The 21,820-nt window shown below is 36.7% G+C and overlaps 1 protein-coding gene across 3 annotated transcripts in view; it reads right to left on the bottom strand.

Moving 5' to 3' along the window:
• Positions 1 to 21,820, bottom strand: part of PLEKHH2 (pleckstrin homology, MyTH4 and FERM domain containing H2) — a 97,572-nt gene that overhangs the window by 53,884 nt on the left and 21,868 nt on the right. For 2 of the 3 annotated variants that reach the window (XM_090281218.1, XM_090281220.1), the window contains exons 4-11: positions 17,106 to 17,255; positions 16,022 to 16,105; positions 13,344 to 13,425; positions 9,135 to 9,242; positions 7,418 to 7,603; positions 4,717 to 5,678; positions 1,674 to 1,749; positions 24 to 118 (exon numbers count right to left, since the gene is read on the bottom strand). In XM_090281218.1, the coding sequence (XP_090137344.1) occupies positions 24 to 118; positions 1,674 to 1,749; positions 4,717 to 5,678; positions 7,418 to 7,603; positions 9,135 to 9,242; positions 13,344 to 13,425; positions 16,022 to 16,105; positions 17,106 to 17,255 (1,743 nt within the window). The remainder of the gene's footprint in view (positions 1 to 23; positions 119 to 1,673; positions 1,750 to 4,716; positions 5,679 to 7,417; positions 7,604 to 9,134; positions 9,243 to 13,343; positions 13,426 to 16,021; positions 16,106 to 17,105; positions 17,256 to 21,820) is intronic. The other variant, XM_090281219.1, reaches the window with a different exon arrangement.

The following is a 21,820-nucleotide window of genomic DNA, read 5'->3' as shown; positions in this document are numbered from 1 at the left end:
TAACAGTAATAATAATGAGTTACCCCCTTCAAAGTTGTATACACTGGCGTTGTCATATTCTTGTATATCAAAGATGTATAAAGTCCTGATGTGGTATAGGAAAGCATTGCAACAGAATCTGAAACAGAAAACAAAATGATTAAAAAAACAACAAACTCTAACCAGCCCTTAGGTCTATCTTCTATGAATATGAATTTACAAAATTTCCAATTAAAAGAGAAACTGGATCAACACACATGATTATTCATTATATAGTCTACATTAAGAATTAAGGCATTTGCAGATTCAATTATACACTCTCTTACATGGTTCATTATTTCCTTATGTGCACTAGTTCCCCAACTAGATTATAAGCTTTTTGAGAGCAAGGATCATGGCTTTTCTTTTTATGGAATCTCCATCGAGGTCAGGCTGGGCAGAAATAAGTACAAACACCTGCTGACTGGTTCAATACCCTATGAAGATATTCTCTGATTATTCATAGCCCTATTATTGAATGGTGTTAAAACATCATCATTCTTTTTTAAAAGATTTTACTTATTTATTTTTAGAGGGAGGGAAAGGGAGGGAGAAAGAGAGGGAGAGAAACATCAATGTATGGCTGCCTCTTGCACACCCCCAACTTGGGACCTGGCCCACAACCCAGGCACGTGACCTGACCGGGAATAAACTGGCGACACTTTGGTTCGCAGGCCGGGACTCAATCCACTGAGCAACACCACCCAGGGTAAAACATAATCATCCTTAAGCCTTATCAGGTGAACCTCATGTTGAAAGGTTAGAATATAATTTTCTAAATGGCAAGGACATAAGATAGTTGGAAAGAGACAGAACATCAGAGGTTACCTCTGACATATGGATTAGTAGTAGGATAAGTAGAAGGAACCACAGGAAATTTTCTCTTTTTATTAAAGACAGTTCTTTGTGATTTGGTTTTACTTTTTTATAATGGGCATGTGTTGCCTCTATAGTAATTTTTTGATGAAAGAGAGAGGAAAGAAGGAAGGAAGGAAGGAAGGAGGGGAGGAAGGAATGAAGGAGAGAGAAATGTGTTTTAAACTCTGAGAACATAGCAACCAATATTTTTACTTTAAACAGCTAAAATTCCTCAGTTTCTTTGCTTTATTTAGCCTTTTTCTGGTAAAAACATAATGAGGTACTCTTTACATGAGAGTTGAACATTTATGTGCTCCTATACTAAATAACATGAATTTAAAAATATAAATCAGTGACCCTAGAAATCACTTTATGAAAGCTTAAATAATTCTATTATTCTATTATTTAGACATTTAGGAAGTTCTCGACTCATGAAACAGCAGTACAAAATCACTTATTTTTTTAAAACATTTTTTTATTGTAGTAAAAAAAAACCTCAAGATAAAATTTACCATCTTAACCATTTTAAGTGTAAGGTCCAGTTAATGTTAACTTTATTTACATTGTTGTGAATCCGATCTTGAGAATGTTTTATCTTGCAAATCCACGACTCTTTGTATCCATTAAACAACTACTCCCCCTTTCCCCTCTCCCAACCCCCAGTAACCAGCATTCTTTCTGTTTCTATGAATATGACTACTTTAGATACCTCATATAAGTGTCTTTTTGTGACTGCTTGTTTCACTAACAGAGTGTCCTCAGAGCTCATCCACGTGGAAGCATGCAAAATCACTTACTTTTATTAACATTCTCCATATTGAAGGCCTCAGACATTCGAATGCCTGACTTGGCTACAGCATAAATTCTGCTTTCCTGATGTAAAAGAGAGAGTTAAACTGGATATTTAAAGGAAAGAAATGATTACTTTCAATACACATGCTTTTCATTTGCTCTTCATTTAATACTCACTAGAGTACAGAATTATTACAAAGCTGTCATTGCCAACTAAAATATGCCACCCTGAATAGCACTGCAGAGGGGTTTTCCATCCATTAGTCATTCCATTATTTATCTTTGTTCCCAGATCTTTGCTTGGTATTTTAAGTTCTTTTGAAGAGATAGGAAAAAAGTAAGAGAAGGCTTACAATCAATCACTGACTATACGTAAACACCACCTTTAATATCCTACCATTCTATAGTATGGTTCAAGAAAGGCAAAACTTGAAATCAGAAACCACAGATAGAGTAGCATTAAAGTGCTATCACCTTCATATTTCAGTGAAGTAGAAGAAACACCTGAGGTCAAATAATAAACGAGTTTGAGAATTTATAATATTATCTTGTTCCAAAAGTAGGTTGTTATTTTGCTTTCTCTTCTCTCAGAGATCTCTGAAATGGGTACTAAAGAGGCTATTAGCCTTGATCCCCGTGAGAAAAGGGACTCCGGGTTGTTCCCAATGCATAGATCACCATGTCCTGAGCTTTGTAACGCATCTAACCTGGACACAGTTGTCTGGGCCATGGTATAATGGGCAACTCAGGCAGTCTCATTCAAGACTGTGCTAGCCAGTGGCCTGGAAGGTAACAGGCATGAGATTTCTAACTATCTGAGCCATTTTAGATTGAAGAGTGGCAGACTGAATGACTCAGACACAGTTTCTTTGAGTGTGCTTGTGAGATACACCCAAGAGAGAGAAACAGCAGCATCAGCAGAACAGAAGAACAAAAATAAGGCAATAAGCAGGAGATGTGAGGCAGCTAGAGGCCCTGAGAGAGTGGAGGACAGTAGTTAGTAGTGAGAGAAGAGAGTCTCTGTGGACAGGAGAGGACAAACTGAGTCGCTGGACCAGGGGCAAAGGTGTCACCTGTTTCCAAGGACTTGACTCTCTCACAGGTGCTGTTGAACCATCACATGCTGCCCCGCTAGAGTGACTATTGTATTTTGAATGATATTCAAATTCATAAGGGTGGGCTATGTCTTAAATTCTTAAAACTCCTTAAACTCTTAAAAATCCTTAAAATAAACTCCCATAAATTTAGATAATTAAAATTTATCTCTTTTCCTTGAAACCTGAAAATACCAATAAACAGAAATAAAACCTCAGACTTGGCCAGTCTGATGAAAGTTTTCTGAAAAATAATACTACTTTTTTTTGGATTTAATAGTTTCAGAAGATGAGGAAAAGCAAGAAAGGCAAAAAAAATAAAATAAAAAAAAGTAGTAAAATGATTTGCCAACTAAAACGAACTTGAAAGCCTAACCTAAATCTCTGGAAATCTCAACATAATAAAAGAAGCAAAAATTTAACTCCTCACTGCCTAAAGGGTAAGATAATTAGAATTCCAGAGATTCACATGCCAATAACATCCACTTTTTTTTTGGCTGTCCAGAATTTAATAATAAACTGCAGGTAGTTTCATATGGACAATGCAATGAAAGGTCCTTCTAAAAGTAAGAAAGAACAGATACATATCAAGGAAAACATGGTCATCTTAATTTGCTTAAAAATGAATTGCTCACTAAATAAATAATAATAACAGAATATGACTCCAAAACCCCAAATCCCTGCAACCAAGATGTTTCTCTCGAGGCCAAAGGTTAAATTATGTCAATATGGAAAGGAAAACTTAAAGCCACAGAACAGATCCTTTCACTTTGTTTCAAATATAGGAAAGATTTTTTTAAATCTAGCAATTCCTAAGAAGAATCACGTAATTGATGGGTTAATTACTGTATTAACGGTCAGTGCTTCAATGGAAGGAATTTCAATCTGTTCTGGATATATAGGAAGATGCTTTTGATTAAAGCAATGGGTTTATAAGCTCATGAAAAGTAAAATTAAATTTCTCTTAAAGCCAATCAAGTACATAATTAAGTTCAAGAACTGATGACCAATCAGAGTGACGGGTCCTGGTTGAGAAGTCACCCAAAAGTATCACACAAAGAGGACCCTTTTTTCTCCACCCCTGATGTTTTCTTCATGTGGGGGGACCTCTAGTCACTGAACACTCCTGAACTCTCTCCAACCACTCACTCTCTTCTCCCCAAGGAGGAGGAGTGGCTTGATGTGCTTGGTAAGCTTAAAAAGAAGAAAGTGAACACGCAGAGCGCAGCACCTTCCTGCCTGCAGGAAACAACTGTCTGTTCTTGCTCTAGGTTGTAAATTTCAGAGAGGCAGGGCCTCACTGGCAGAAGGATGTAGTGGTTCAGCACTACCAGGTGAATAAATCAGCTAATTCTAAGGTCCAGTATTAGAAAGCTCATTTGCCCACTGACTGACTTGGTTCCCATGCTCCTCCCCTGCCTGCCTGCAGCTGTCTGGGAGTTTCCCGTGATAGTGGGGAGTGTCAAGCCAAGCTCCGTTTGGCCTTGATCAGCCCCCAGACTCACAGCTGCACGACATATGACTGAATTCAATATTTTCTTTTTTCTTCCCCCTATAAAACAGCCTCTTCCTTCCCTAGGGGCCCAGAGTTGGGCCATTGTCGGCCTGGCTTCCTCCCCGCTTGCTAATTCCCTCAATAAACTTCTTCACTTCTGCTCGCTGCCTCCTCACGGTTCTCTGAGCGACACCATTCTTATACCCACCACATTCTCTAACTTCAGTTTTATCAGTAACAAAGGTAATACTTTGATCACCCATCTGTCTTATCCTTGTCTTATTTTTCAACTGATTCAGAACTCAGTGAGAAAGAGGAGAAGTTATATTCTGAAAACTGGGAATTGTCAGAACAAATCTGGATTTGAAAAGAAATAGGAATAGAAGTAAAATCTGAACATGAGTATGAGTGTTAAGAACAAAGTAGTGCACATGCGCTTCACGCAGCAATGTAATTTACCCAGGAAGGAAAACGGTGCAGGGGGGGCGTTGGAGGCTTGCTGCACGCTGCCTTCTTTGTTGAATTACAGGTTTCCTGGTCATCTGAACACGGGGACTCCAAGGAGTCATAGGAAAGCAATCCATCATCACAACTGGTGTCCATATTCTCTAAAACTTCTGTACTGTCGCCATCAACTAGATCAAGATCTGTTTCCTGAGGTCTCAGTGGTCGTATCATGCTTATAGCATTTCTGTTGGTACCAAACATCCTATCGGAGCTTAACTGTGGCTGGCTTAAGTGCCTTTTGGCCAGTGCTACACTTATACTGAAAACATTAGGAATCCTTAACTTCGGGGATGGCAGGTTTGCTGAAGGCACTAACTGTGTTCCTTTTCCAGGGAGTAGGTTAGGATACTTTGGAGTCAAAGCTGGAGTCAAAATGGGGCTGGGGGTGTTGGCCTCACTTGATGAAGACCAATAATCCAGTCTCTGAGACTGAAATTTTTTATTCAGTTCATCTGAGGAACTATCATGGTCCTTTTTACTCGATTCAGAATTTCCCTTTGCAAGAAGACTATTCTGAGCTTTCCATTGTGCTTCCTGTTGCCAAGAATACAGCTTCTTGTGTTCCGGTATCTTTATGCCAAAAGTCTCTTCTTCAAATATAGAACTGCTGTCATCAGACGCTGTCAAATAAGTCTCACTGCCCATCCTGCTGCACTGGGCCCCTTCCTCTGAGGTGTGACTGGAGAGGGTGGACGTGTACCTGGACTTGGATCTTCCTTTGCTCCCGTCTTCCTCATCGGAACTCCAGTCACTCACTGGAGCCTCAGAATTCTGGGATAAACTGCCATCTGTAACGAAGCTTGGTCTTGTTTGCCGATTCTGTTCTGAGACACAAGGGGTTTGACGCAATGTTCTATGACCTCGGTTGTTTTCTTGAATTTGGTTATCGACAGACTTTTCTGGAATTTCCATTTCTAGAAAAGCACACATCATATTAGCATGTTGCCTTTAATAATATAATCCTTCTATACATTTAGCTTTACATAGCCACATTGTCAAAGCTGGAGTTTTCATAAGAATAAAGTTAATTTACATTATCCTTTTTCAATCATACGTCTTTTTTAAACCCAAGTTTGGTAATGACAACCTTTGTATAAAACATGGAGCCATAACACTTCAATAGTATAGTTATCAAAAGTAAACTGCTTTGTACAAATAAGCATGTTGGGGAAAATAACTGACAATAGCCTAAGGAGAGATAATAAAAGAAGCAAAATGTGAAAACAGCTACTAAAAAAAATGAATACCACTAAATATATTCTAGAAGCAAAGAAAATGACAACCCTTTTCCAACTATATTTTAAAATTATCATAAGTAAATTTAAACATAATAGATATAATTTAAATAACAAACTGTTCCCAAATTTCAATACATGAAACATGCAAAACCATGAAGAAAACATAAATAGAGAAAGGCCTTCTTCCTTCTACTTTTGGTTTAATCATAACTGCAAAATGTGTTTTTATAATAAGAATAACACTGTTCTAAAAATGTCTTTAGATATGGCTTATTTTGTTTATAACAGAATTAACAGAATAAACCATTGGCTTCAGAAACAATGAACTAAAAATTTAGATTGAAGAGTACCAAAAAAAAACAAACAACCTTTGAAAACATAAAGACACAGATATGACCTTCATAAATAAATAAATAGAGGTTGAACAAATAAATTCTACAATTTGATATCAGGCAATTTGTTAACTTTGCAAATGAACAAAAGCTTCAGTATAGGCAACCTCAGCTGTACTGAGCTATACTCAACTGACTATTAGAAAGTGGGAAGGGAATGAAAATGACCTCACAAAAAAAATGCAAGTAATGGCACAGAAGTGAATAGCAAAGGAGCCTTCTAACTGGAAAAACATCATGTAGTTCTCTGGATTTAATAATCAAACATAGACTTTTAAGGCTATAGTTTTTCTCTTTTGGGGGAAGAAAGAGGAAACTGAAAATACAGAAGATGCACATTTAAGTCTCCCTAAAATGCCTGGGAAAAGTCACCCCAGGTGGCAAAGCCAGCAACTGCACCACAAAGCCAAATTTAGAAGGGCTTTAAGACTAAAAGAATAGAAATCTGAACTCAGGCCCAGGGTTTTAACAGCTAAGGAAATGTTTTCTTCTTTGAAGCTATAAAGGAAAATTCAAAGCAGTTATGAAATTGTACCCTGGTGTTCTTTTTCTTCATAAGGTTGCGATGTCATATTTAATATTAGATAATTTTAAAATATTTTTAATAAATAATGAATAGAAACTTCATAGTTCTCATCTGAAACTCTAACCTGAAACAAGTACCATGTAGGTACAACTGTAAACTTTTAAAATTTTAAATATCACTGCTTCCTACCGTCGGAAGTATCAAGAGGGGGAAATCAGCTTCTCCTCTGAATCACTGGCAAAGACTCTCAAAAAAAACAAAAACAAAGATAACTACATGTACAAAGTTAAATGCTGTACTGCTCTTTAAAAATATTCTCATATCAAGTTGTCAAGGAAAAAATAAGAAAACTACAGTAAATGATCCAGATAGATTTTTATCTTTATTGAGTGATTAAAAAATTAAAAATTAAAATTAATCTATATGAGGATTAATCTTAGCAAATGATTTTTCCCTTTTAAAAACCATCAAAGTAAATTCTGCTAGTCCATAAATACCTTCTATGTCTTTTCCTTCAGTGAACTCAGGTTCTTTAGATGATATCTTGCTCATTTCCTCCGATTTTACTACTTGAGAAGGACTCCGTGCTCGGGATAAGAAGCACCCAAAGGTCAAACTGCTTAGGCGCTGGCCTTCCAAAAGCTTTGGTGTGGAAACACTGGATGACTTCTTCCCTTGAACTTCTGCAAGATCATTAATCAAAATCAAGATTTGAATTTTTTTTTTTTTTTTTTAGGTTGTTAAACAGAACCAAAGCAAGTAAAAACTTGGATAAATCACTCCTTATACCAGGAATAGAAAGAAAAAAAAAGCCTGAAAATCCTAAAGGTCTTTTTTTTTTTTTTATTTTTATTATTCAATTTATTTAAACTAAAAAAAAAAAAAATTCACCCATTTCTCCTACCCCCCCATCCATTGGCTCTGGCAACCACCAATACATCTCTGTGTCTATGAGCTTGGATTTTAAATTTTATTTATTTATTTTTAGATTCCACATATAAAAGATTACAAGGTATTTGTCTTTTTCTGTCTGACTTATTTCACTTAGCATAATGTCCTCAAGGTCTATCCAAGTTGTTGCAGATGCCAAAATTTCATTCTTTTTATGGCTGAGTAATATTCCACATATATACCATACCTTCTTTATCCATTCACCCATTAATAGATATTTAAATTGTTTCCATATCATAGCGATCATAAATAATGCTGCAATGAAAATGGGGGTGCGTATATCTTTTTGAATTAGTGTTTCCATTTTCTTTGGTTAACTACCCAGAAGTAGAATTGCTGAATCATATGTAGTTCTATTTTTAATATTTGAAAAACCTCCATAGTCTTTTCCATAGTGGAAATTTACATTATCACTAACAGTGTATTCCCTTTTCTCCACACCCTTGTTCACATTGGTTATTTCTTGGCTTTTTGATAATAGCCATTCTGACAGGTGTGAGGTGATATCTCATTATCGTTTTGTGTTTCCCCAATGATTAGTGATGGCCACCTATTTGTCTTCTTAGGAAACTGTCTATTCAGCTCCTCTGCCCATTTTTTAATCAAACTTTCTTTTTGGCAAATATTTTCTCACATTCAGTGGGTTGCCTCTTGATTTTGTTGATGGTTTCCTTTGCTGTACAGAAGCCTTTTAGTTTGATGTAGTCTCACTTGTTTAATTTTGTTTTTGTTGCTTTCGTATTTGGTATCAGGTTAAAAAAAAAAGTCATTGCTAAGACTTACATGAAAAGGCTTACATAAATAAAGTTCATATTTATTTACATACAATAACATGGAATCCTTGATGTCTAGCATCACATGCCAACATTTAAAATCTGTTTAGCCCTGACCGGTATGGCTTGGTCAGTTGAAGCATCGTCCTGTGCACCAAAAGGTTGTGGGTTTGATTCCCAGTCAGGGCACATGCCTGGGTTGCAGGTTCAATCCCCCACTGGGGGCGTGGATGACAATCAGTTGATTTTCTCTCTCATATCAATGTCCCTCTCTGTCTCTGCCTGAATGTCTCACTCTCTTTCTCCCCTCTTTCCTCTCTCCAAAAGCAATGAAAAAAATCCACAGGTGAGGTTAAAATTTTTTTAAACCTGTTTAAATATTTTTAATGGTCAAAATATTTTTTTTTGCTCTGGCCAGTGTGGCTCACTTGGTTGGAACTTCATGCTATAACCAAAGGTTGAGGGTTCAATTCTTGGTCAGGGCACATACCTAGGTTGCCAGTTCGATCCCCAATCTGGGCGCATATGAGGCAACCAATCGATGCTTCTCTCACATCAATGTTTCTCTCTCTCCTTTTCTCTCTCCCTTCCTCTCTCGCTAAAAGCAATGAAAAAAATGTCCTCTGGTGAGGATAAAAAAAAATTTGTTTTTTAAATGCAGAGAGAAAAATATCTAATCCCTTTAACAGTAGTTATCAAATAAAAACAAATACAAAACAAATCAGATTATAAACAACTAGAGTATTTTAGCTTCTTGCAAAACCAAATATTGGTAAATACCAGTCAAGTACTGGTAAAATTTGATTATGCAGTAATGCTACTAATAGTGAGGAAAAAGCGACCAAGGTCTTGGTTGCCAAGACAAACAGGAAATTTAGACCATCATTCGGGCAAATACCGCAGGACCACTGTAATAACTTCTGGATATCATAATTTTTAGCATGTTTCTCATGAGGAAACAGGTGGAGGGGTGGTCTATGGTGATCACAATATGAAGAGCCTTAATCATTTCTTTAGAGAAAAAAAGGGTGGGGGAAGCTTCTTGTTAGAGAATTTAGATAGTAGTGGAGTGATTATGCAACCACCTAATAATGGGTTTAATTCGTCTTTTAAGACTTGTGACATTGCTGCTCGTAAGATCAAAATAATCGAGATCCAGGGATAGTAATAAAACTTTTCAAGAACAGCTTCAAAGGTTAAGCTAAATGACAACTGATAATTGTGTACAATAGAAGAAAAATATCTTTACACAGTGTATACCTTCAGATGTATCTTTTATTATTTTCATGTTGATTATCTCTCACAGTACTAATTCATAATAGTTTAATAATCATATACATGCATATATGAGGTCTGTCCAGATGTATCCAGCCATGTAATATGAAAAAGAGACATTTATTGAAGAAGATACAAGAAACATTGTACACAGAACAATGACGCCTCAGTCCCCTTCAAAGTAGGCATCTTGGGACCTCACACAGTTCTCCCAATCTCCATTAGCTGACCTGCCATATTTTCCTGAATCTCACTGACAGTCTGAAATCTCTTCCCTTTCAAAGATGATTTTAGTTTTGGGAAAAGCCAGAAGTTGCAGGATGCCAAATTTGGAATGTGGGGGGGGGGGGGGGGCTGAGTCACCTGGGTGATTTGATATTTAGCTAAAAAAACTCTGCACAAGACGTAATGCATGAGCAGGCACATTGTTGTGATGAAGCTGCCAATCACTAGTTGCCTGTTGCTACAGTGTTCTGAATCACCCTAATAGTTTCCATGGAGGAATGTTCAAACTTAACACAAAATTTGATGCAGATTCCTTGCTGTACACGCTCAGTCATTTTGAATGCAACAGCCACACAGTACACATGCTTACTCAACCACTCAATGGTATCTACTGCCCCACTGACTAGTATGGTGAGGTGGTCATTGTTCACTCATGTGCATTCCAGTCTACGCTCCTTGGCTGCCAGGTTACACTGATGTTGTGCAAACCATTCTGATTATATCAACAATAGCTGGACTTTTTCTTGACAGAACTCATATATTAGGTTGGCCAAAATGTCCGTTTAGTTTTATCGATAAAATAAAAGGCACATTTTCAATTTAACCAATAACTTTATTGATTTGGATATTTTGAGCATGTCGGCTATCTTCTACATGGTATAATGATTGTTCTCAATTAATGTCTTGAATTGCTCGCTATTAACTTCAGCTGTCTACCCAACTGTGGAGCATACATAGTCCAGCGAGAAATCTCTAGCACAAAACTTCGCAAACCGCTGTTGACACGGTCGATCAGTCACAGCATCTTTTCCACACACTGCACAAATCTTTTTTGCATTTCAGTTACCTATTTACCTTTCTTAAAATAATAAAACATAATACACCAAAAATGTTGTGTATTTTCTTCCATCTTCAATATTAAAATGGCTACACAAAAATTCACCAATTTTGATACTTTTTTAAATGCACACTGATATGACAGCTGTCACAATAAAATCTAACAAAATTGTTTTGAATAAAGTTAAAGACAGCTAAGCGCTTCTAGAGCCATCTTATAGAAAAAAACCAAATGAACTTTTTGGTCAACCCAATATTTTAAAATTACATATGACCCTTGAACAACATGGGTTTGAACTGTGTGGGTCCACTTACACACAAAATATTTTTTTCAATATGTAACTGTACTGTTTTTCATACATGGTTGGGAGTCCTTGGATGCAGAGGGCTGACTGTATGCATTGTATATTCATCAATCTACACCATTTTATGTAGGGAACTTGAGCATCTATGGATTTTGGTATCCACAGGGAATCCCAGAACCAATCCTCCACTGATACTGAGGAACGACTTAAATTTGGGGGGAGTCAAAAGTTATACCTGGATTTTCAACTGCACAGGGGTCAGCACTTCTAATCCACGTGTTTTTCAAGGGTCAACTGTACTATATTATGGCTATATATATCATACCTATTCTTCCATAGTCCAGACCTAAGAGACTGTCAGTGAAAACCAGAATTGCAAGCTAAGAATATGAGAGAAAATATCTCTGAGAGTGAGCTTAGTACATCCAATTTATTTCAACTAAAGTAACCGTCACAAGGACTTGAAACTTAATTCTAAATATGGAATTCCAGATCAACCATGAGAACACCTGTTTTTCATCATGTAGGTGGAGATTTGTGATATACGAGATACATATTTTGGTCTTCATCCATGGTTGCTGGCACATAGCTTCTAAAACCCTTGGAATTTCCCAAGCAATAGTGATATAGGTGTCTTTTGTTTTTAAAACAAGCCCTCTCAACCAAATCTGGGAGTATGTAAAAGAGGAAATAGCCTCGGGATGAGGACTGGTTGCCAAGGAAAGCAACCAAGTGATTAGAGGGTTGGAAGTTTCAGCCTCACCCTGCACCTCCATCTCTGGCCTCAGGGAAAGGGAGAAGGGATGGCCGTTGAATTAATCACCAGTGGCCAATGATTTAACTGATCGATCATGCCTACATAGTGAAACCTCCATAAACACCCAGGAGGATGGGGTTCGGAGAGTTTCCAAGTTGGTGAACACATGGAGGTGCTGGGAGGGTGATGCATTTCGATAGAGCATGAAGGCTCTGTGCTCTTCTCCCACACCTTGCCCATAAACATACCCTCTTCCATCTGGCTGTTCCTGAGTCATAGCCTTTGTAATAAACAAGTAATCTAGTAAGTACATTGTTTACCTGTGTTCTGTGAGCTGCTCTAGCAAATTATCAAACCCGAGGAGGGGGTGATAATAAACCTCCACCTTATAGCCAATTAGGCAGAAACAGGAGTGACCACAATCTGTAGTTGGGATTGTGTATGAGGTGAAGAGTAGGGATAGTTTTGTGGGACTGAGCTCTTAACTTTGGGATGTGATGCTAACTCTAAGTAGATAATGTCAGAATTGAGTTGAATTGGTAGGACACTTAGTTGGTGTCCTCTGAGAATTAAAGAATTGCTTGGTGTGAGCAAAATTCCCCCATATCTGGTGCCAGAAGTATTGAGAAGAGAAAAATAAAGAGGAGTTTTTCTCTTTTCAAAATGATAGCAATAAGTATCCACATGCAGTAGACAAAATGCTTTCATGTGTCCTATAATGAACAACCACCCCCGCCTTGAAACTGGGAAGACACTATTACAATCATCATTTTACTACAGTAAAAAAATCTGGAGATATAATCGTTATTAAATTGTAGGTATTACAGTTGACTTCAAAGCCCGTGTTCTTCCCGCCATGCCAGAAGTTTTTCTAATGCATTCTGTGAAACCCCAGGGCCTTAGGGAAATACCCCAGAGGGTATAGAAACAGGCATGGGTGAAGCTAAGTCTGTAGGACCCTGGACCCAATCCTGCTTTTATCTATTTTATCTCTCGAGAGTCTATACAAAAAAATATTATTTTAAACATGATTCTGTTGCTAAATAAGTTTGAAAACCACTGTACTAGGTCATGGATCTAATAGCCTTGCTGGTTCACCTCCTCTTCAGCTCCGTGCACGTGCATGGCCATCATCAGAATATCATATTAAGTAAATTTTTATCTCTACCCTGCCCTCCATTCTCTGGTTTTGAAGTTGAAGAGAAAGAAAGAAAGTAACCCTAAGCCTTGGAAACTGCACTGTATAATGACATTTCAGTCACTGATGTTGAGAATGAATAAAATCTACTATTAGTCATACCTTGTAGTTTTGATTGCATTGTTCTTATTTCTTCAGTTTGGTTTTCGTTGATCGCACGAAGATTCTGATTCTCCAATTCCAGCTAAAAGGACATATGGTATTCTTTTATTCAGGAATAACATTTCTAAAATATACTAGTAAATTATAATATTTAGAAAACCTTAATACCTAATTACACATAAGCAAAATACAAAAGAAATGATAAACAACTATCAGATGAATTTATCAGCATAAGTTACCAACCTAGATAATTATGGTTTCAATATTAATTTTCTCCAGAACTAAGAATTTTAAGTGTTTTCATCCCTGTGCCTTTTCACTGCAAAATTACTTTAAACCAGAGACTTCTGGTCAAGATGGAGATGTAGGTAGACACATATCTCCTCCTCATGCAACCATAGAAAGAATTACAACCAGGTCTCAGAAACAAATAACAACCAAAGCCTCATAAAGTTGAGCTATATGGAAGTCTGACGAGGGAAGATTTAAAGAAGCCACATTCATCCAGCTGGGTAGCAGGGGCAGAGTCACAAAAACAGGCAGAGAGGCAGTGTGGCTCAGACAAGTGGTGACAGTGAAACAAATGGTCCCACATTTATGTGTGGTGGATAAAAATTGGGAGGGATACCCTGGGAGTGAGCAATTCCAGCCCCAGGCCAGACCACACAGCCCAGAGTTCCAGCTCTGGGAAGATAAACCCCATTACCTCTGCTGTAAAAACCAGTGGAGTGGAGGAAGAAACTGCCGTATTTTTGCTGTGTAAAGGGCCCACATGGTCTAAGAACCTACACGAACTCCAGGGCAGCAATTGGAAGGGTACCGATCACATACAGAAATTGGGTGAAGTGACTGGAAATGAGGTAAGTGCCAGGCAAATTGCCAAAAGCCAGGAAGCAGCACAGTCCCCTCTCCAAGCCCCCCACCACAAACAGAACCACAAAGCACTGAAGTAGGTAGCCTTGCCCTGGCAATTACCTAAGGCTCTGCCACACACAATTTATAGGTACCTCTGCCATACAGGCCATGCTACAGAGACAGGGAGTAAAAGTAGCTCTACCTAATACACAGAGACAAATACAGGGAGAGTGCCAAATTGAGGAGGGAAAGAAATATTGCACAAATGAAAGAACAGAACAAAATCCCAGAAAAAGAACTAAATGAAATAGAGATAGCCAACCTATTAAATGCAGAGCTCAAAACACTGGTGATAAGGATGCTCAGAGAACTCATTGAGTGTGGCAAAAAACTAAAGGAAGAAATGAGGTTTACAAAGAGTGAAATAAAGAAAAATATATAGGGAACTGACAGTGAAGGGAAAGAAGCTGGGATTAAAATCAATGATTTGGAACGAGAGGAAGAAATAAACATTCTACCAGAACAGAAAGAAGAAACAAGAATGCAAAACCAGAAGGAGAGATTTAGGAGCCTCTGGGACAACTTTAAATGTACCAACAACCGAATCACAGGGGTTCCAGCATAAGAAGAGAAAGAGCAAGAAATTGAAAACTAAATTATTTGAAAAAATAATGAAAGAAAACTTCCATAATTTGGTGACGGAAGTAGACATACAAATCCTGGAAACACAGAGAGTCCCAAATAAGCTGGACCCAAAGAAGACCACACCAGGACACATTATAATTAAAATGCCAAAGGTTAAAGATAAAGAGAGAATCTTAAAAGCAGCAAGAGAAAAGGAGAGAGGTACCTACAAAGGGGTACCTATAGGACTATCAGCTGATTTCTCATAAGAAACTCTTCAGGCAAGAAGGGGGTGGCAAGAAGTATTCGAAGTGATGAAAAGCAAGGACCTACAACCAAGATTACTCTATCCAGCAAAGCTATCATTTAGAAGGGAAGGGTAGATAAATTGCTTCCAAGACAAGGTAAAGCTAAAGGAATTTATCATTCACCAAGCTGTTATTACATGAAATGTTAAAGGGACTTATTTAAGAAAAAGAGGATCAAAAGTATGAACGTTAAAATGACAACAAACTCACAACTATCAACAACTGAATCTAAAAAACAAAAGCAAACTAAGCAAACAACCAGAACAGGAACAGAATGACAGGTATGAAGATCATCTGAAGGGTTATCAGCTGGGAGGGGGAAGGGGGAGAAGGAGGGAAATGGTGGGAATGAAATAGATGGGGATGTTAAGAACAGTGTAGGAAAGGGACAAGCCAAAGAACTTACATGCACGACCCCTGGACCTGAACTAAGGTGGGGGGGATTGCTGGAGGGAAGGAGGGTACTGGGTGAGGGGGACAAAGGGTGAAAATTGGGACAACTGTAATAGCATAATCAATAAAATATACTTAAAAAATTACTTTTAACCAAATTATTTCAGCATTTAATCTGCCATGTAAACTAAATAATGTATACTTCCCAGATATGGAATATACTAATTTTATGATATACATGTTTTATAATTATTTAAAATTAATTAGAACTACAATGAACTAATTAGAATAAGGTTACTTACATTGATTACTATGAGTCAATATTTTTCATTTTATAAATAATTAAACATTAAAATGGAAGCTACCTGTCTCACATTTACCAAATGACAGGAGCACAACTGATTAGAACTTTGCTTCACTCAGATTGATCATATATTCTGATGATACATGTTCAAAGAAATAAAAGGTATAGAAAAGGCAAAATATAGTAATAAATACCTCATTTAACTTAACTGTTACCCATTCTTTGATCTTAGCTGCTTTCTCTTCTATTATTTTAGCTTCTTGTAGCCTTATTTGTTTCTGAAATAACATTAGCATTTTGTTTAGTCCAAACATAAGCTTACTGGTCTGAAAATGTTATACCATAAATAGAAAAAGCAAATCCACTTAAAACCTGTTTCCACATTAATGCCTCTACCTTCAAATTAGCAAATAGAGTAAAAAAAATGAGTTGTCTAGCAGATACAGCAATGAACCATAAAGGCATATACAAATAATACTAGTTTAAGTAACTGCCATTCTCTTTCTCTAAAAGATAATATATTGAAATTGTTTCATTGAACTTATCAATAAAATAAACCATTTCTGGAAACGATCTAGAGTTTATGATCGTAGGATATGGGTCAACCAGGTTAGGGAGAGAGAGAGTCATACTCTCCTGTGGGGCATAGCTTGTTTGACTATCATATACATTGCAATGGATGGGACTAGGAGGGGCGAAAGGCTGTCAACCACTGACCAAATAAAACACTGATCCCTAAGAAATAAAAGAAATGCTGAAAATAAACAATTGCATATATTTATCAATTCCACAGTGGTCATAGTTAAGTGATGCTAAATAACTCCAATGCAATTTTTCCTAATAAAAATTAAAAATAAACTAAGTGTGCACTTTCTAAGCAGTTGGATTAGCAACGAGCATATATTTAAAATACAACGTTCCATCAACATTTCCAACACGCTAACAATCTAAAGCAAAGATTTATTTGAAACACTTTACAGACGGAAATGCCTGCGATAACCAAGTGTTTTCATCTTGAACACCATATTCATACTTTAAAGGCAGGAGCATCATCACATGCAAAAAGGGGCAGAGCCTTGGAATTACCCAGACTTAAAGATAAATGCCATTTTACTTTAACCTTTCACCAATAAATGTGATGCAATTCTGTGGGTTGACTAAATAAGTAAGATTTCTGACCAGAATTTAGAACTGTAGGCTCTCTCTCTTTTATCTTTGTGATTACGCATAAATGAGTGAACATATTTAGAACTGTTTGATGATAAAATTCTTCCTAACCTGTTCTTCAAGTTGCAGTTCCAAGCTTTGGATGATGTCATCTTTTTCCTGTACTAAGGTCTCCAGATCTTGACACTTCTTATATAACCTTGTCTCTGATTCACTGGTTTGAATATTAGCTGCTTTTAATTTCTCTTCCATAACTTGTACCTAAATTCAGAAGATAAAATATTAAAATTAGGCACGTATTCATTTAGCATAGTATTAAATTTAGAATTTTACTTTAACATTAAGTGGGGTCTTAAAAGGTATCATCATAAAAGGAAAACATTGAACAGCACATTTTAATATAGATAACAATTATAGTCTGAAGACTACTTTGCCAAGTGTGTTAACTTTGAGGTCCAATAGGATATGTAAGAGATTTGAAGAATATTACTATCATATAAAGTAGTGAACATGTTTAGTGGAACATTAATAACATGCAAAGCATTTTATAGGAATATAGCATCAGAAAGTTTCCAGCCCTAACTTTTTCATATTTTAAATGAAGTAGGAATATAAAGTAAAGAAGGCAAATGGTGAGATAAAGATAAATTGGGTGACCTAGCATAAGAACATATTTCTGGGGAAAGAAGTTAAACTTGGGTGGAAAAGAAGCACATGTACACTTGGAAGCAAAAGGCAAACAAAAAGAACCGTAAGCCCCACAGATGGAATCATACAAAATTTTACAAGTATGAGTGTCAAGATGGAGGGAGGAGAATATGTCCGGTGATGGTTTATTAATTCACTAATCTAACAAGTATTCAATGAACACCTGCCATTCCCAGGCCTGTTTTGGGTCTTGGGAAGACATCAGTGAATAACAGAGAACTAAAATCTCTGCCTGCATTGAAATTAAATTCTACTGGGTAAGAGAGATCACAAATATAATAAGGATGTAAAAATTATATAGCACGTCACACAAGATGAGCAAGATAAAAAGAGTGTGTCTTGGGGTGAAGTAGTGCCTCAGATTTAGTACCTGAGATATGTTGGCTCTGCATGGATCTTCTGAAAAACATATATGCACATATGAAATCTTGAAGGGCTGTGTGAATGTTAATGATAGTAAGAAAGAAAATAAAGTACTGGGCACTGTGTATGATATTATACACTTCAAGTAAGAATGTAATTTTTGCAATGTTTCAGATTATAGGGGCAAACAAGAAAAATATGAAAAAGCATTTGCGAAAATCAAGATAATATAGTTAGGATGAAAAACTTTAAACTATTGAAAACACCTCTGAAAATCACAAGGAGTGCTCACTTAATGTTTAAAAATACTTAACATCTAGAAGGATGATGTTAAGGTTAGTTGGGTTTTGTTTTTTTAACCATGAATGCAAGGTTTCATCTGTGGATTCACTGTATAAACATAAATTCAACTCAGATGCCAAAAGTGTCCTGTTTAAACACCACCCACATGGCTGGAAAAAGCAGGATGACAGCTGGTGGTGGAGAAGTGAGGGGGTGGAGGGACTGAGCAAAAAGGAAAAAGGACTCATGGACGTGGACAACAGTGTGGTGACTGCAGGGGGACGGGGGTATAGGAGGATAAATGGTCATGGAAAAATACAATTAAAATAAATAAATAAATAAATAAATAAATAAATAAATAAATAAATAAATAAAATAAAAATGTATTTCACTATCCAAATGATAATTTTAAGTTATCATAAAGTCTAGATTTTTAAACATAATATAGCAGGCTTTCTGCAGAAATTGCAGACCAATAGTCAAGGACAAATGTCAGCATTAGAGATGTTGTCATGAAAAGCAGCTGGAGGAGGACAAAGAGCTGGACAGTAAATACTAAGCTTCCCCTGAACTCTGCCCTATGTGCATTTTTCCTTTGCTGATTTTAATCTGCACTCTTTTTCTGTAATAGACCATGACCATGAATATAACAGCTTTTCTGGGTTCTGTGGTGAATCATCAAACCTGAGGGTAGTCTTGGGGACCCTGACGCAATTCCCAATGGTATTTTCCATTTTCGTGCCCATACTGAAAAAAGCCAGAGCTGCAAATATTGTTTCCATTGCAATTACCTATACTGATATTTCCTTCTTCCCATTTCTAACCTCATCCCTTCATGTACACTACAGGTAATTAAGATGAGACTATTTCTGAGTGGGGGCTGAAAGTTTCTGTTTCTCTACATACACTACAATGGCATGACAAAGATGCCTGGCCATTCCAAAATTGAAGGAAGAAAGGAATTGTAGGAGTATTTTGAATCCCAGACCATTTTGCAGTTATTTAAAATTTATTGCAAATTAATTCATCATTCTAATCACATGTTAAACACAATTATTTTGGCATAGTGCTCTGTAATTTCTGCAGTCAGGCCAGTACCATTCTCACTGAAGGCGAAAAGGAAGGAGCAGCACTGGATAAAGTATGTTTCCCTGTAATGAAATAAATCATTACAAGGTCCTGGAGATTAGGATGACTGAGTAGTAATCATTTATTCAAAAATGACTTGAATACTAAGAGCCAACTTTACAGAAAGGCAGATTAGCCCACACATTACAATGGTCAAAGGGAATTGTAAGTCCACTTCCTACCAAGTCTGAATCAAACACAGGCAAGTGCATAACCCCAGACGGACAGAAGGAAAACACAAGCTTCTACAGGGGAAATTATTTACCCCTCTTTGTTTAGCATGAAATAATGTGGTAGACTTGAGTACACACCTAATCAAGTATGTGAGAATGAATCCTGTGTAGCAGTATTTTCCAAAAGTGCTGTCTGGCTGCTTTTCTGTCTCACAAGAATACTCATAATTGTACTGGGTTCACAGGCACACATTGCCTTCAAAAGTTGTGAGCAACCACAAAAACATACTACAGCATGAAATATAAGGGGTTCCAAGATTTCTCTGGAAAAATGGGTGATTTTTTTTTCGATCCAACCTACTTAATGATTATGCAGGTGATGCCACTCATGAATGAACAAGAGAAAAATGATCAAAGCTAAAAAATGTGGAGTTGAGCCAGTTTCAGCTGACTACTGTTTATCGTGGTGAAACATTCCTTTTTGGTTAATATAAATACAGTTTAAGTCTTAGGATATGGCTCAATGACAAAGGACAAGCTGAATTTAAGCAACATAAACAGCAGAAGGCCACAACCCCATGGAAACTTAATGAGAGCAAAAGATTCAGTTACTCTAACTTAATAATATTTACTTAATCCTGTGAAGGCCAAGAAAAGGTGCTAAAATCGGTGCATGAGAATTCATCTGAACTCTGTTTATATTTCCTGTTAACTTTCAGATTCATTATGAAGTATTTCAGAAAAAAATTCCTTTGGAAGCAGAAAAAACAGGCACTGAAGAAATTTAAAGCGTTTTGACAAAAAGAAATATCTACAGATTTTGATAAATGGTATAGAAACTGGGAGACTTGCAAATCTTACTCTTTTGGGGTGGGGGTTGATTTAATTAAGCAGTGTGTCTAAAATAACCAATCATGGTGTTTTATTGACTAAAAATGTGACACAAAAAATTAATAACTTTACACCTGGTATCCACGAAGGACAACTTCAAATAAAGCAACCTTTTATAATTTTACTATTAATTATTGGATTTTTAGCCAATAATTAGACAGAAGTGGAGATATTACTATTTGATCCAATCAGCTAAAGAACATAAAAAACCCAGCATCCTTGCTATTACTACTAGTACTTCTACCAACACCCAAATTTGAGGTTTTACAGAATAATGTGATGATAGTACTGTAGTTAAGATTTTCAAATCTTTATTTTTAGATTAGTTGCTGAAATACTCATGGGTGAAATGATATAAAGTCTGGGATTTGATTCAAAATAAGCTGGTGTGGGAGTGAGGAGGTATAGACTAAGCGTGAGTTGACTAACTGTTGAAATTGGTGTTGGGTGTTTGTTACACTATATTCTTTACTCTTGTAGTGGTGGAAATTTGGCATGATAAAATTTTCAGATTTTCTTTCCAAGTATAATTAATTTAAGAAAATTAAGGATTGGGTTAGCTTGGGTTTCTTTAGAAATTTGTCAGGCCACTGAAAGAAATCTACTGTGTAAAATTAAGTCTTTTAGGTGAAAATAAGATTTGATAGTACTGTAATCAAATTGAAGAAAACTTACAGCAAAGATAAAAAACAATATAAACCTCTTGGAGGAATAATAAATTTGAAATTCTTGACTGAATCTGACAGACATCTTTTCATAAAATGTGAAGTTATGGGTCACAGCTTTAGACAAACTTTAAAGCTAGTGGCATCATCCCAGCCACTCAGTTTGCCATTGGCCAGGCCCAGAAAGGGTTACGTGCCTTAGCAAACATTTGACTTGTCTCCGCATACCTACTAACATATCAAGTGTAAAATTTGTATATATTTTTCCTAATATATTTCTAAGCATTATTCCATATTCTACATGTATATTCTTTGTGATAATTATTTTATTTTACTTTTTAAGTATATTTTATTGATTACACTGTTACAGTTGTCCCAATTTCTTTTCCCTTTGCTGCCCTCTGCCCAGTACCCACCTTTCCTCCAGCAATCCCACCCCCCTTAGTTCATATCCATGGACTATGCATATAAGTTCTTTGGCTTCACCCTTTCTTATATTATACTTAACTTTCCCCTCTCTATTTTGTACCAACCAATTATGTTTCTTAGTTCCTGCACCATTTCCCCATTTCTCCTCCTACCCCCACCCAGCTGATAAACCTCCAAATGATCCCCA

The sequence above is a fragment of the Furipterus horrens genome, unplaced genomic scaffold, assembly GCF_987537825.1.
Source record: "Furipterus horrens unplaced genomic scaffold, mFurHor1.1.pri manual_scaffold_6, whole genome shotgun sequence".
In the NCBI taxonomy this organism is placed as follows: domain Eukaryota; kingdom Metazoa; phylum Chordata; class Mammalia; order Chiroptera; family Furipteridae; genus Furipterus; species Furipterus horrens.
This window is presented reverse-complemented; position numbering and strand designations above follow the sequence as displayed.